Source organism: Apaloderma vittatum, unplaced genomic scaffold, assembly GCF_000703405.1.
Source record: "Apaloderma vittatum isolate BGI_N311 unplaced genomic scaffold, ASM70340v1 scaffold14813, whole genome shotgun sequence".
Classification (NCBI taxonomy): Eukaryota; Metazoa; Chordata; class Aves; order Trogoniformes; family Trogonidae; genus Apaloderma; species Apaloderma vittatum.
Window position 1 is genome coordinate 2,596 of NW_009710024.1, and position 17,118 is coordinate 19,713.

Genomic DNA, 17,118 nt, shown 5'->3' on the forward strand with positions numbered 1-17,118 from the left:
CCTGAAGGACACCTTAGCCTCCCAGAGACTCAAAAGCAAGTTTGAGTTCCAACATTTCCTTGTAATTTTTTAGGGAGATAAATTCTGTGTGGAAACTTTTTGACTGCACATTTTTCCCAGTACTTCATGTAGGACATCATCTTTATTCTGGCTGCAGCAAATAATAATACTCAACTGTGCTGCTGCATTGTATTTTCAGAAATTAGAACAATTTTTATGCATGTCTACACCCATGAATATTAATTTGTCTTAGGAAGAAATATTACAGATTCAGGATATCTCATTTTGTTTGTTTTCAGAATATGATCTATATGAGTAAGATTTATGGAAATTACTGAATAGCCCACTGAGTCCAACCAATGCACTAAGTCCTGTATAAACATGTGGTTAAAAAGGGCCTGCTTACATAACATCTGAGGAGAAAAAAAGATGTAGTTCGGTTAAGATAGACCATGTGCTTGTTGCTCAGATTGATTATTCTTTTTTTTTTTTAATTTATCAATGTAGAAGAGATGCAAGATAAAAGGAGATCAGAAATAAAAACTTGGAGCACATGAAAAGCAGTGGCAAAAGGATGTGATCACTGCACAAAGCCTGTCTATATAGCTGAACCAGTGAATGCATCCCAGAGAAGTAAAAGTTGTCTTAGTTAGATATGGGTTTGAACATTGTGCAGGCTATCAAAGCCCATAGTCTATGAGAGAAACTGCTCCATAATGTTCTGCTTTTATGCCCTACTTTGCTGACGGTAAACTATAGCATAGTGTAGTGAAGCAGGTCTGTTAAAAATTAATGTCAGTTGTCATCATAATGCAAGTTTACTTAATTTTCAACCTCTCTCCTTCCTTCTCCCCCTGCTCTCACAATTTGTTCTGCAGAAGCAAAGGAAGAACGGAGCTGACAAAGGTTCGTGAGTCACTGCTTTTGGTAATGCCAACTCCAATATGCTCACAGGCTTTGGAAACAGGAAGAAGAAATCCCTGCCCTGAGCAGTGCCTCTCTGCTCTGGGCAGGAGGCAGTGCATTGGCAAGTCACTCAGGGTAGTGGTTGGTGCATAAATGCTTCCTGAGGGCTTTCTGTTTCAACAGAGATTTTTTTAATATATATTTTGGGAAGTGGAGGGGCAGGGGCAGTGGTAGCAGCATTTGCCAGGGTTGAAATAAGTAATGTAGCGGGAAAGAAGAGAAAAGCTGGCAAAAGCAGAATGGTAGTGATTTGAGCAGCTGGCTCATTTCAGAGTATATGGTGAGGTACAAAACTACTAAATATTGCTGAAGTTCTGTTGTTTCTGAATCAGGTGAAGTTTGCCAAACTCATGCCAGATTCCAGAGATTGAAAGTGGTTATCGGGTAAAAAATGAAAACAAAAAACTCGATGATAACAACATTGTCCTGAAGTTGTTGATCTTCTAAAGAATAAAACCAAAGGTCCAAGCAGAAAATACCTTTAAGTATTATAAATACAGGTTTAGCTTTTTTTAGTATTTGAAGTAAAATAAAAACTTCATTTTCTTGCAGGTGCGTGGAAAGAGATCAAAAAGCTAATAACATGAATGGGAGAAACACCCTAAACCTAAACTATTTAGAGCAGATTAAGTGAAAATATATTAAGGCTTCTCCTGCCTTATGCCTCTTATTCTTTTAATACTTCATTCATTCTGTTCTCTTAACAGTAATCAGTATAAACTACACAGTACTCGTGAGACATTACAAATCTGATTTTTTTTAAGAAATACAAGAGTGTCACATCTGCATTACAAGTTTTACTCCTATAGTAGAGTCATGCCCAATTAATTGCATTGTTATAGGTATGATTAATGATCAGACTTTCAGTGGCTGCTGGCAAAACATAGAAAACTACTTACTGAAATATTAAAGCATGTACATTCCCTGCCAAAAGTATGATAATGATACCAATTTTCCTAGTGGTGTCACCATGTGTGATTAACTTTTTCTTTAATAAGGTACTGGAGGATGCAGAAATCTGCTTCTGTAAATCTCACTAAGACTGTAAATGAATGAAATGGTAATTCCCATCGACTTTTGCACGTGTCTTCGTTTAAACCTCTTGAATCCTCCTGGATGTATATCTGCATCTTTAAAATGCTCATAATTTTAAAATCTAGATCTCTATGACAAATGTAGGTTTCAGAAGTTCTAGCTGTAAAGAGTTTTATGTAGATTACTCCTGCAAACTGAGGTGTTCTTCCTTCAGCTATGTTCTGAAATTTTTTCCTTTCATCAGTTTTGAGATGTATTCCTTCTTTCTGTAGAGTCAGAACTGGTTGTGTTTGTTTAGAGAAGAAGAATAAAACATACATCAGTACGATAATATAAATATAGTAACATACATAAATAACACACACAGTGTTACTCTTTGCAAGCTCCAGCCATGGTTTTGGAGGCCTGGTGTGTTACAGAATGAAAAAAAAACCCAACCCTCTCTACATCAAAGAATTTAATGTGATTGTACAATGTGAAACAACTGGAGAAAAGCAAAATGGAAGACAAAGTAGCAAAGAGATGGCGCATGCCTTCTCGCCCTCCCTCAGAATGGTGATAAAGTGTTGAGAAAAGAGCAGCCCTTTTGTCTGGGAGATTGTGCGCTGTGTGGTACGTGGCCGTGAGCTGTTCTGCATGTCCCCATCTGGCTTGATGAGGGTGGCAACTCCTTTGTGAAAGAGCACAGCTGAGTGTCTTTGAGAGAGATGAATGTGATTAAACTTGATGGATCTAATGCAACGTAGTAGTGCATGGAAGAAAGATTAAAGAGGAGGTTTGTCAATAGAATAGAAACTAATCCGAGGTAATTTATCTTCTGCCACAGTCCAGATTAGTAGTTTTGCCTTATTCCCCAAGGATTTCTCTGTATGTTTCTTGGTAGAGGTTTATTTTGCTAGATTTCACCTATTTAGAAAGCTGTTCATTATTTTCTATTTAGAATGGGTAGGAACTGCACTTGTAATTTATCTCAGCCTGGAAACCAGTGCTGATGTAGAAAAGCATGATGTAAAGCCGTCTGTCTCCTTCTTTCAACAGCAGTCATTAACTGGGGGGAGATTCACATTTTCTAATGTATCCCTAAATGCACTAGGATTGCAGTTTTGTTTGTCCTGTGTGGGAGCTGATGGAAAAGAAGTCTCAGGTTCTGTCCTTTGCCGTGTGTGCTTCCAGCATCACCTAAACACAGCCTCGTTCTGAAGCTGTTAAATTGCATCATTTTGTAGTCACTATCAATTAAAAAAAATATTACGTCTAATGAAACTCCTATCAAGATCTCAGGCCTGAATTTCTCTGTTGAAAGATTTAAGTAACAAAGCTGAAGAAATCCACCACATTTCTGCTCTACTGTAGAAAAGCAGAACCACAAAAAAATGAGAAAGCTTACTATGAAGAGTCTGAAAAGCACAGGTGGAGTGAAGGAGACTGTGCTAAAAGTGCAGACCCAGTGCTTGCCATCTATCAGAAGGGTTTGAAAAAGAGTGAAGGAAAATGTGTGATGATTGCTGGGGGTGAGAAAGCAGCACTCAGAAAGCTGAAGGTATGTCCAAGTGACGGAGTTCAAAAGAACTTTTAGCCTTGGCAGGTTAGAAGTAAAAGCACAAACGGTCAAGCCAAGAAGTGACTTTGAGGAGCAGGTAGGAGTGTCTGAGTGGGCATGGACTCTTCAACCTGGTAGGGAGAGTGTTGAGGTGAGATAGAATAGATATCTGCAAAATTCTGAGTGGGACAGAGAAGACTTATAGCCATTCTTTTTTTTTTCTTCCAAAAAAAATGGGGAGGGGACGTGCAGTTTAACTGAAGTCTACAAACCAAAGTGATTCTCTGCATAAGAGACACCTGAGGGCTCCCTTTGGGTTAAAGTTTACGTGGGTTGAAGGAGCGGCTGGATAAATCTGTAGAAGAGGGACCTTCTGAATGTTGCTAAATGCACAGGAATACAGGAAATAACCTGAGCTGATAATACTGGGAAGCCGTGGGATTGCTGAGGGGGAATATTTTACATGCTGATATACTTTAGCACTAATGTTCATGGTTGAACTTGCAGATGAAAGTGGTGACTGGTAGAAAAATGACTGTTTATCCTGTTTTTCCGTAAGGGTCAGTTACTCTGGGAATAATGGAATTGGAATAAATGTGCTTGAGTAGCTTAGTCAAACAAGAAAGCACTGAAGCAAAAACGTTCAAAAAATGCAATGTCTAATGGTTTTGTTTTTATGCTGCCTTCCCAGGAATCTCATGATCATGTTCTTTTGGATATTCCTGTCACTAGAGAGCAGATGAATCACTATCGAGCTGCAGCTGAAACTGCTCAAAGTGAACTTGCAGCACTTTCAGTGAAGTATGATTGTGCTCAGTCAGAGGTACATTTAACCATACTGCCAAATCCTTCTCCAAACTTGATGATTCTCTACAGTCACTTTCTGCAGAGAACACAATGCTTGCAGAAAGTCCAAAACTTTGTGCTTTTGGTACAGAACTTATCTTTCTTGTGACATTCTCTTCAGAATTGTGTGATTTTTACTCTGCTTGCTCCTGTGTTTGAGAACTGATTGTGAGTTTGTATTTGAAAGATTTAAAGCGGTCTAGCTTTTTATCATGATCAACTAAATGCCATCTTTTCTAATAAAACCTGAAAGTTAATATTTCTAAATTATGGTTGTATAAAAGTCCTGATAGATGTCCTCCTAGTTAGTCCTCCTCTATAAATAAGATATAACTGCCCATTCTTACTCATTTCTCCACTTTCTTCAAGTTACGACTCCCCAGATTTGCTTTTCTTTCATCAGTAGCAAAGTAGTTTGAGCTAATGAGGTTGATGAGTGTAGCTAGATGGGAGGATAATTTTTAGAGTTTCTCTATTTTTACAGGTTTTTTCTTTTTTCCCTAATTTTTTCCTTTTTTTTAAAAAACATATAAGTGACTAAAGTTGATTTGATCCAATTCAGCAATGCAAGGTGAGGTCAGTTCAGTTTTAAAATGGAGTTGAATTTGCCTTTAGGAGATACGAAATGCTTGCATTTATAGATTTAGGTGTATATATTAATAACTATACATAGATACATACAGTTTGGTAGAAACTTGTGAACGTTCATCCAAATATTTGATTAAACACCTGTACATTTTACAAATGTGTATTTCTATTGCACATTGTAAAGTGCTTTGTGATATACTTGCATGGCACTTAAACGTTAAAAAAGGCTCTGTCAATGAAATAAAATTTCTTTAATTGTGTGTAGCTGAATATGGGAAAGAGCAAGAATAGGTAATATTATAGGAGAAAAAGTTGTTAATACAATATCCATTCAGAAGTATAGGGGTAAGTGTCCATCAGCTAAGCGTGAATTTGACCGATTGATCCTGAAATTACTGCACAGTTGTCCTACATTTAATGGCTACCCAGGATCAGTAATTTAAATTTCAGTTTTAAAAATCTATATATAATGTCACATTCTTGGAGAAATAACTTATTACTGGAAATGTTGAATGGCTTTATTGCCAGCATGACTGACTGATTTGTAGATTCTTTCAGCACTGTGCTTGCAAAAGTGAAGGAATAGTCAAGAAAGCAGCTGTTTGTGCTCTTGTTAATAAAGACCTTCATGACCCAGCTAAGGTCAGAGCCTTGTTCCTCTGAGTGCTGTGTAAAACTCATGATATGGGATTATTCTTGCTTTTTTGCTATTGGAACTGACCACAGAGACAACGGACAGAGGAAAAAATATCACATTTTTCAGATGGGGAATTGAATCACAGAGAAATTTTAGGGTTATGAATGCTTTAAGCTACCATAGCTTGGTTGAGCTGCCAAGCAAAGCAATCCTTTTGTTCCTTCAGCTGCTCATTTCCTTCCCCACGCTGCCCCATCCCTTGTGCTGGCACAGATGTTATGTGCACTGTTTTGATGGGGAACTGATGGAACTGAAAAATAAAGCCTTTCTTTCTGGGTTGTTTTAGCCAGATCAATTTCCCAATCTCATTTCACCTTGTAGCCATGTAAGTGTTTTCTTCTAATGCAAAGAAGAGAGTGGAGTGTGGAAACGAAGCCCATGAGCGTATGAAAAGGCATAGCTGCTTATCTCAAAATCAGTGCTGTTTTGTGTCAGCTCCACAGTGCCTGATAAACCAGCTCTTGCAGATGAGGCATAAGCTCATCAGAGATGATGCTGCTGTTGCAAGAGTGATCCTTGTACTTGACTCCTCAGCGTTAGCCTTTTCCCTGTGATGTGGCCAGCTCCCTTTCCTCCTCCTCTGTAGAAAGTGAATTCTTTTCTGTCAGCTGCATTAGTCAAGTTTTTCTGTGGAGGAGTCAGACCAATACCTGAGCTGGTGTGAGGGAAGGGACAGGCTTGCGTGGCTGGGAGCAGGAGAAGCAGGGCATCTCTTTTCGAAGGCAGTCGCTGTTCAGTCGTCTCACTGGCTTCCTGGGGATTTCCCTGAGTGTCCTGGATTTGGTCACACTGGAAGCCTATGGCAGAGCAGTGAATTTCCTGACATACTGCATTGTAGCTCAACGTCTTAAATATTTATTGCCTTAAAATGTTTGCCACAAGTTAAAAGCCCTAACATATGTCATAAAGAGCAGTTAATGTGGCTTCATTATTTGCCTGTTAATTTTACATAGTAGGAGATAAATGCTTTGGATTGCATCTTGCTGCTTATAATTGGAGTTTTCAGGAAAGCTGAAACATGCCTGAACACTTCTTGTGACAAGAAATCCACTTTAAACTACTTGTTCCTTTTAACAAAATAAAACACGCTGAAACCTTATGTGTCTTATGTCTGCCTCAAGCTCAGTCTCTTAGAGAAGCTTGTAGCACAAATAATTCGATGGAAAATGGTATTTGTAACTGAAAGAGAGAGGAGAAAGTAAAGAAAAACAACTGAACTTCACGAACTGGAAGAGGCTCTAGCATCGTGTCTGGAACAGGTCTTTGACACTTGGTAGTGGTGTTCCTCCTTCCACCTGTCATCAAAAAGGCTCTCTTGCTGTTTCTGTGTAAATCTAGCTACATTTGATCGGGTTATCAGACAAAAACCCTCAACTATTTGTATAAGATGAGGAGAGGTTGCGTACAGCACAACTCTCCAAAAATTTCTTTGCCTCTGAATATGCTGCAAATCATCAGAAGGCTCCACCCTCATACAACAGGATACTTTGCTGTTACAACTCCCTGCAGCTATAGATTATTTGTGGAATCGTGCACCAGAACTGGGAGCAGGGGGCAGGCAGGCAAAAAAGAAGGAATAGTGATATTAATAACTATATTGTAGTACTGATGCATAGGGGAGGTGGATTAAGGTTGTGCAACAGAACTTAAAGTGAATTTTCTCTAAATTTCTAATTTGTAAATAAATTTATTTTCCTCTAAAAAAGAAAGTTGTATTGTGTTACACAACAACAGCTTTTATTTTTACAACCTCTTCTATTGCTTTTTCCTAGGTATATTTAAAAAAAATTTACATGCCTCCAATCACGCTTGTAGTGGTAGCAGACCGAGTAGTTTGTTACAAAATATGTTTCTTGTCACATTACTGAACTTGTAATGCAGTCATATATTCCAGCCTGGGCAAAATTATTCTTCCTTTTTAATGAATTTTCTCATTTTCTGCCTATAGCTTCTTGAACTCAGGTCCAGAATGGTCTCTAAAGAAGCCTCTTTTCAAGAGCTGAAGGCTGAAGCTGAAAGCTACAAGGAAAACAATGCCAGACAGATGTCTCGCCTCCTGTCTTTGCAAACCCGAATTCAGGAGATGGAGGAAGAGGCATGTGTGCTCACCACTTCTAAAAACCAGGCTGAGTTGACGGCTCAGGCAGCATTCAAGGAAAACTGCGAGCTGAGGGAGGAGCTTCATGAGCAAAATGCCAAACTTAAGTAAGATCTGTGTGAGATCAGAAACAAATTGACAGAACGGTGCAGTGACCAACGCAGAAAGACGTTGGTGAACAGACTAGTGCAGATCTGAATTCTGTTACAATGTCTTGCACAACCATTGTACCCGAGTGTGTGGAAGGTATTGAAATTTGAATTTTGTTTTGAATTAATGGGATTTTGAGAGTTTTCTCCTTTGGAGGAGAAACAATGGTACGTGTCAACTTGGTGTTTACAAGAATTGAGCACAGAGGGCTGTTTGTCTGAACACAGCAGAAATGACAGGTATGGTTTCCTCATTCAGGTATTTCCATTTGTGGCACTGAGGCAAATTGTGTGCCTTTCACAGCACACTTGTGGTGAGCAGTGCCTGCAACTGTGGTCACTCACGGCTACTGCATCCTGAAGGGAGTATGTTAATATTTGGTTAATATTTCTTCAGCTTTCAGTAATGTTAGTTTTCTCTGACTTCTTCTTTCTTCTGGACGTTGCTGTGTATTTTCTTTTCTTTTAAAATTTTTTGATTTTGTTTGTTTTAATTTGTACTGATTGCAGAAAACTTTTATCAAAAGATAACACTTTAACTACACTGTTCTTAGCACAGGGGGTCAGAGCACTGATCTGTCAATTTTGCCTGACTGTTAATATTTCATGTCTGTGGGATGGAGACTGATAGCAATATTGATCACAAATAAAATTGATCGATGTGAAAATATTCCAAACTCTAAAATTCTAAAATTACTGCCATCCATATTATATTAATAGACACTTTGTAGATAACAGATATAATAATAATAGATATAATAATAGTAGGGTTTTTTCCCCCACCATTATGAGGCTAATATCCATGTCTCTCTCAATACTGTCTAGTTAAGAGCAAGGTGAGTGTTTACCAGATGTCTGTATTTCCAAAATCAGTATTTTGCACAGCTCTTCCAGGCTTTGCACATTAGAAGTGGATAATTAAGTTATTTTAAACTCTAGAGAAGTCCTTTGCAGTGTGCTTGTCTATTACCAGCAAATCAGCCACAAGCCCTGCCTGGAGAGTGCTGATGTTGATCACCAAAGATTTCAGATCCCAGTATGAGTAAAGTAGATAGTCAAGCCAAGAACTGTGTTATGCCTCCTAGCAACATAAAAAATATTGCAGCCTCTGACACAATAGTTAGTAAGAGTCCTTAAAATGCTACTTCTAGGGGAAAAAACTGTCTAATTTACTGGGAGAAAACTGCGAAAATACTGTGTTTCATACCGGCCTATCGTTGCGGTGATGCGATCAATTTTATGTGGCATAGATCTGTGCAGTCACTCCCAGTGCTGTCCTGCCTGCTCTATTTTGCTGGGAATCGGGACCAGGAACGGCTCCAAGGGACAAGCAAGCAAAATGAAAAGTTATGGAAGAATGGGAGGTTTAGGTTAGATTTCAGGAAGCACTTCCTCCCGTAGAGGGTGCTCAGGCACTGGGATGCACTGCCCAGGGAAGTGGTGGAGTCACCGTCCCTGGAGGTGTTTAAGGAGAGGCTGGATGTGGCACTTAGTGCCCTGGTCTGGCTGATGTGATGGTGTTGGGCCGTAGGCTGGTGATCTCAGAGGTCTTTTCCAGCCTCAGCAATTCGGTGATTCTGTGAAAATGCAAAGCTTAATTTCCAACTCTACTGATCCCAGGTCCAGTTTGCTGTGCCCCTGGAGCGTGCCACCAGAGTGCTGGCAAGAGGGAAGGGACAAAGGGAGGGTGAGACTGGTTTGATGGAAGGGACAAATGTCTTGGATTGGTCATGGATCTGCAGTGTGCGCTTTCAAAGCTTCTTCTCATCTACGGCTGACGGTTACTTGTGCCTCTTAAAACTGGTGATTGTGTTGACTTAATGAGCTTCAGTCGCTTTGTCTGAACGCCTTAGTAGTATGTGGCTCATGACTAGTCTTAATTAGGTATTCAAGAAAGAGTTTCACTGAAAACCCCTAATAAAAGGGAAGAGCAAGCCAGGAGGTATGAAATGTGCATTTATTTTCTGTACCTAGGGACACAGTAAAAATTATTTAATGAATTCTGTGGTTCATTTCCAAGATGAATGCCTCTCCTATTGAAAATAGGACTTTTCTACTCAACAGATCTATTGCCAAGATATTTTTAGAGCCTGAACTGTGAAAAGCTTTTTTTTTTAACTTCTTTTTCCTTCCCTTCTCTTTACTCATTAGTTCTGAAGAGCTGGCAAAACTGTGAAAGAGTTGCATTCTACTTTTTTGTACCTGATTGCCTATTTTCTAGGTGCTCACACCTTTATAGCCCTACTGGAGGTAATTAGGTTATTCGTAGAGTTGTCAAGTATGTGCTTTGTGCTTCAGGTTGCTTATTTTTAGAAGGAGACATGGTTCTGTGCGTGATGTGCCTTGATTTTTCAGAGCCACAGAACGGTTTGCACAGTTGGTGGTCAATCTCATACAATAGTTTAACATATAGGCATGCACGTGTGTCACGTTCGGAGCCTCATACCTTTCCACTTTTGACATACCCTTCCTCATGACAGTAGCTTAGCAACCATCTCACAGCTTATTTTTGCTGGAGTTATAGAGGACAAGAAGGTGCCCAGAGGTAAGGAAGCTGAGAGGCACTTGTTTTCTGAGGGTCAATGCCTGCTGCAGAAGGCCGAGCTCTTCTGGCTCACAGTGGGTGCTGTGCAGGAGTACACCGAACTATTCTTGTCCTGCCAGAGCAGTAATTAATGTTTTCTGTTGCTCTCTGTTATTCTTCCACTGTCTTCCACTGTCTTCCACTTTGCAATACTGACAACAACTCCCTCCTAAGGGAACATCTTAAATGTTTTCATGGACAAGTTCTTTTTCTTAGTGCTTTATAACCACTTAATGGACTGGGTTTGCACTCACTCTGCATTTCCTATAGCATTCTCATGCTGCTTTTTTATTATGGAATGATGCTCTGCTACCTGTTTGATTGTTGACCTGGAGAGGAAGAAATCAGAAACAGAAAAGAATGAGTCCAGAAATTACTAGAATGCCTACCTTGAAAACCTAGAATAGTGCTATGCCCTGATAAATCAGTGAGGTTCAATAAAATATTTGCTCTAGGCAGCTGTTATGTTTCACATCTTGTTTTATTCTAGGGTTCAAAACTTTATGAAGAAATTACTTTAGAAATTATCTTGTTTCTCAACTGGAAGCTTGGTAGTTTTGTCTCTTGCACTCTCCCACTGAGTACTTCTCTGAGGGATGTTACCTGAGAGGTATCAACATTGATATTTAGATTACACTAATGGTCATTTTAAGCTTTTTTGGTTGGCTGTTGTCGTTGAAATGTTTCTTTGTAGTTTTTCAGAAGTGATGCAAGTGTTGCAGGATCGTGAGCAAATTTGAATTTGTACGTTTGCTACCTATGCAGCTTGTTTGCTGGGCTTGTCTTTGTCCCTGACAATGGGAAGGATGTAAACATATTTATGCCCATAACTTAAACTGTTATTTGGTTGTTCATTCTTATATAATGTTTACAAACTGATAATAATATTTCATGTGGGATGTGTATCTACATGATAGGCACCTTCTCAGAGTGACAAAAGTGATGACAAAAAGCTGCCTTTTCTTCATACTTTTGGGGTAGTCCCTTGATATTTTCTTCTTTATGGGTAAAGTTATGCTGTGGAAGACTGTACAGCAAAGTAGTGTCTCTCATCTCTGTTTGCTTCTGCTTGTAAAATTCCCTTTGCAGGTACTCTGGATGTCCTACACTTCCATTAGTCCAGAGGGGCTTCTTTCTCCCCACACTTCATTAATCGGTAGTATTAGCTTCATTTGGAGAGGGAATGTGAAGTGCTTTTACCATAGTTTTACTAGAATTTGATCACTCTCTTCCCCTCTAAGCTTTTGTTTGCAGCATCCATTTACAGTATCTTTAAGGCACTGTTTACTGATATCACATGATTCTTGTGTTTTACTGGACTCTTATGCTGAGATTAGGATTGGAGAAGATTTCTTGAAGTGCTAATCAAAAGCAAAGATAAAGAAATGTTTACACATGAAGCAACAACACAAGTTATATGTATCTGGTAACAGCCATCGAGAATTATATGTAATTTTTAAAATTAATTTTGCAGCATGCAGAAGCTAGCAATATTCTTGGGATAATGTCTTTTGCCTAGAATTCTGTTTCAGAGAACATTTGTCCTGATGTGTGTATTTTTTTCCTGGCTGATTAGTAAATATTTGAACGAGTGTGAAGAAAGCATGTCTCAAGCTTCTAAAATCAGCAGAAAGTATGAAGAGCTCCTTAAACAGCTTTCCGGATTCTTGGATACAGACATCAGAGAAAAAGAGAAGCCACAGGAACATTTAATGTCAAAGGTGATTACATGTAGGCAAGGGTTTCTGTATAGTTACTTAATAGAAGAATATTTTGTTGTCAAAGAAATACTGCTAGTGGTGAAAACAGGATTTTTTTGTGTTAAATAATGATTTGCAGACAGCACTATCATTTAAGACTTTTTTCTTTTTTCCCCTGTTGGGCTGATTTTCAAACATGCTGAACACTGATAGACCTCAGTCTGCTCTTATCTGCACAGATATTTTATCAGCCTGTAGTTCCCAAGGACAACCCTTATTAGTTACTTGGTTGAAAGCTTTCCTAAAAACATTAACACTGGGAGTCACTAGGTGACACGTAAACTGTACCACTAGATCTTAACACTTTTCTCAAGCCAACGTACCATTAAATATAAACAGTTGAAATGGTGCACCCTAAAACAACCTTAGCTACATCCTATAACAAAATCCTGTAAATAACTCTGCAGTTTTTGAGACTTAATCATAACACTCTATTATTTCTCTTCAGAATATTTCTGATCTTCCAAAAACTAAGCTTCCTTTCAGGAAAAGAAATTTCTTTGCATGCTCTTTTAACCTTTATTGATACTGCTAAATGGCAATTTGTCTTTATTTTATGCATTTTTCTCATGTTTTGTTTAGTCTTTCTTATCCCTACTTTTTTTCTCTTGGGAGCATACCAGGTGTTTTGGAAAAGTTCTGGCTATAAAGAATACTCAATAAATTAAGATTATCTAGGTACATAGCACAGTGATTTCTTAAAGTACATGTCCTCATAATATTAGAAGTCATAACATCGAAGTCATAACAGGTACTCTAACAAAACTTGGCTAGTTGTCATTAGAGGCGAAGACGTTTCTATTGAGCTGTAACCCTTTCATACTTCAAGTTAAGGAAAGAACTGGAGTTTTAAAAAAACCTTGTATATGCTGACGTCTTATTTTGACAAGGCAGTAATACATTTATTTGGGGTTGTGGCATGTCTATTTAGCTTCTTTTCTGTGTTGCGTGGGGATGATTAGAGGGCTGGAGCACCTGTTTTATGAAGACAGACTGGACAAGTTGAGTTTGTTCAGTCTGGAGAAAAGAAGACTCTAAGGAGACCTTATTGTGGCCTTCCAGTATTTAAGGGGGCTACAAGAAAGCTGGGGAGGGGCTTTTTACGATGTTGGGTAGTGATAGGAATAGGGGGAATGGATTAAAGCTAGAGATGGATCAGTTTAGATTGGGTATTAGAAAGAAGTTCTTCACCATGAGGAGGGTGAGACACTGGCACAGGTTTCCCAGAGAGGGGGTGGAAGCCCCATCCCTGGAAGTTTTTAAGGCCAGGCTGGATGGGGCTCTGAGCAACCTGATCTAGTGGGGGATGTCCCTGCCCCTAGCAGGGGGGTTGGAACTCGATGATCTTTAAGGTCCCTTCCAACCCTGACAATTCTATGATTCTATGATTGTGATTTTATTTAAGATGGAATTGATCTGTCTTAGTCTTAACAAATGTCTTGCCAGTAGGAGTCAGAGTACATTTTTTACCTCATGCATTCTTTGAAGTACCCACATTCATTTATTCTGCTTCTTGGAAATGGAGTAACGTACCTAAACAGCTCTAGAATCCTTCTGGAAACAACTCTTTTTTTCAAGGTGTTGGCAGCCCACCAGGTGTTTGCCCCTGCCCTTGGATATGCATATGAAATAGCTGTTATTTACTCACATCTCCACATGCCTCAAAAGTTTCAGGCATAAAATGCAGCTTTCATTTTTTTGTTCCAAAGAAGAGGCATAAATCTTAAGAAGCCAAACAAAAATAGTCTGTTTTTCACATGAGATTGGCTACGTGATCTGTTTTTGTTTTCTGAACTGCTTCATGTGAAGCGCAGATCTGGCAGTGATGGTAACTCTCCGCCTGTTTAATAGATCATACAGATTGTGTAGGAGTAAATCTGGACCACGTTACACTAAGGTGTGGATTTCTGGTGGGAATATGGTTCTCATTTTAATTGTCTTTCTACTCTTCTTGGAAAGTAATAATAGAGCGAAATTATAAATCTGACCTAGGGGTCACTAGAAATGTTGGGATGATTAGGAGTGGGTATACTGGTATGAATATATGTCACTGTCAAATGCTTTAAAAAACTTACTGATATTTGAGCTATTTTTCTAGGTCTCTGAACTCTGTAAAGAAAATCTGACACTAAAAGATCAGGTAGCTGCTCTTCAGGAAGCTATCAATATCCATGAGATGGAGTCCAAAGCTGGTAGAGAAACTATCATGAGACTTGTTTCAGAAGTGACAAAGGAGCAGAAAAAGGCAGCAGGATACTATCAAGACACGGAAAAACTTAGTAAGGTACATAATTGTGTGATGTGTGTGTTTGTCTTGTTTTCAAATGTTTTCTCAAAATTTCACAATAACTTTCAACAGGAATTTTACAAGAAAAAATGCTTCTGAAGGACTTTCAGTGATTAAGGCCCTTCCTAAAAAAGAAAAAGAAAAAAAGAAATTTTTCTAATGTTATTCTCAGCTTTTTGAAAGCTTCAGAATATATGGATATTAAACAATTACATTGTGTAAATTATAACTGATTTAGGCTTGATGTCTTCCAATGATGCCTGCAAATTTATATTTTTGCCTCCTTCATATCGTTGTAACCTCTATGCTTGCACAAACATGTAAATAAACATATGGTTATAGAGTTAATGAGTATATATGAGGCATGAACATAGAAATAATAATAATAAATAAAATAATGCCCTTTCAAATAATATTTATTGTAATTTTTAAATAATAATAAATAATGTGAAGAATTCTTCTACTCGGTTTCTTTAAAAATTCTAATGAGAAATTAAAAGGAATTGATAGGGCACTATTTTATCCTTTCTCTTAAGGAACTGGAAGTAAAGTATCTTGGTTTCCAGACACTCTAGATTCTCGTTTTTCACTGCGTTATAAACTTGTGTTTCATAACTGCAAATACTCAGTTGGCTCATACCCAAAGTCTGCAGGCATTAGGATGGCTCTTGCAGGAAATCTCTGTTTTGCTGTGGAGAATGTGTAGAACAAATCTGTGCAGTGCTGAAATGAGAAATGTAAGTTAAGTTGGAAGTCAAGTATTCAAAAGATTCACTTGGATGTGATTTGGAAAAGAAAAGGGTGTGATTTTAAGGATTTAATTGCTCCTGAAGAACTTGCCATTAAGAGGTTTTGTCCTTTGAAAAGGATGGATGAACAAAGTAAGCTTCTGCAGCGTTTTCCTTATTACTTTGTACTTTGAGCAGTAAGTGAGGAAAGGAAGAAGTTTAGTAAAACCATGAAGAAAATTTCCTGAAGGTATTAGAGCAGTGTGGTTAAAGCTGATGGCCAGAACTTAAGAAAGTAAGAGAAGAAACATAGACTGCCAAATCTGTAGCTGAGTTGTGTGTGACTGAGTTTGTAAAAATGTTTAACATAAAGGCAACCTCATGTAAGTAAGTTTTCAAGTGTAATATAACATTTTCCTCAACCGCCTGGCATCACTTTTTTCCTAAACAGAAAGTCACCACCTTACACCTTACAGAATACAGTGTTCTGATTTGGTTGTAGGCAAAAATACTTAGGAGATGAGAAATAGCTGGCAGTGTGCTCTGGAGAAGAAAGAATTTGTTGTGAGGAAGATAAATATTAAGTACTACAAGGGTCATAAATTTTAATTATTGCTGAAAATACTTCTTACCAAGACTCAAATAGGACTAAGAGAGAACCTGCACCAAAAACTTAAACAGCTTCTTTCTGAGAACATTTTGTTCTTGTACTCCATTTCAAATACAGGTGTGTAAGAGCAGAGTGCATTTTGTTCACTAAGTAAGCCAGAATCAGGAGGTGTTTTAAACCGAGATGAGGGCTTCATTTGTGACTTGTTTTGTAAGTTTGCTCTGACTGCCAAAACATTTCCAAAGCTGAGCTAGTTTTATGAAAAATATTTTCCTATCATTATTGTGCATATGCCAAATATGTAATTTATTTAACCCATTTAAAAAAAGTATCTTGCTAACTTATTAGCATTGCCCTTCAAATGAAGCGTGTGCCATAATGGCTTACCTAGAAACTGCAGATTCCTCCAGTGCTGTTTCCATTTGTCTAGTTAAATTTACAGATACTGAGCAAATCTGTTGAGAAGGTTTTTGTTCGCAAAAATGTATTAGGAAAATTCAGTATTGAAAAAAAGTAAGTAAATCTCCCAAAAAAGCTATAAATCCGCATATCTAAAGGAGGATGTATGGCAACCCCTGTTCCCCAGATGACTGCCCTATTAGTTTACAGGAAAGGTATCGGTGGTATAAATTCAGCTTGACTTTGTCATATATTTTGCTGCAGAGTTTAAGCGTATAAACAGAGTTGCACACGTTGTGACATGTTCCTCTGCGAAGGCAAAGAAGCAGAAATCCACACTGCTTCTGTGCCAGAAGAAACAAACCCACGGTGATGTGTTTCTGAACTGTTTTCTGAGCTTTAATGGTATTGCTGGTAGGAGATTTTACCCAGTACAGACTGAGTACAAGTGACTTTTGCTGGTGTTTACCTGAAGCTTCCAGGGCCAAATATATTGGCCATCTTTTATATTACAGATAGAGATGGTGGCCTAAGTCCCCCAGTTTTCTCTCAGAATTCTTCCTCTGAGGGTAGAGGCCATCACACTGTTGTGTCAGCAAGCCTCAGCTGCTGCAGTTCTCTGCCGCCTCTCTGAATCCTTGCCAGTTTTTCCTGCTAGGCAGTTCTTCACTCCTGCTCCTTGGGATTTTACTTGAAAGGATCTTGTAGAGAGGTTGGTGCTGGTCTCTTCTCACAGGTAATTAGGGACAGAACCAGGGGGAATGGTTTCAAGTTGCAACAGGGCAAGTTTAGGCTGGACGTTAGGAAGAAATTCGTCATGGAAAGAGGGGG

At 38.6% G+C, this 17,118-nt stretch overlaps 1 protein-coding gene across 1 annotated transcript in view; it reads left to right on the forward strand.

The window, feature by feature from the left end:
* The first annotated feature begins 4,196 nt into the window (after positions 1 to 4,196).
* The window catches only part of CCDC170 (coiled-coil domain containing 170), a 33,601-nt gene continuing 20,679 nt past the window's right edge, over positions 4,197 to 17,118 (forward strand). The window contains exons 1-4 of the mRNA XM_009867165.1: positions 4,197 to 4,364; positions 7,621 to 7,877; positions 12,080 to 12,224; positions 14,362 to 14,547. Of these exons, the coding sequence (XP_009865467.1) occupies positions 4,197 to 4,364; positions 7,621 to 7,877; positions 12,080 to 12,224; positions 14,362 to 14,547 (756 nt within the window). The remainder of the gene's footprint in view (positions 4,365 to 7,620; positions 7,878 to 12,079; positions 12,225 to 14,361; positions 14,548 to 17,118) is intronic.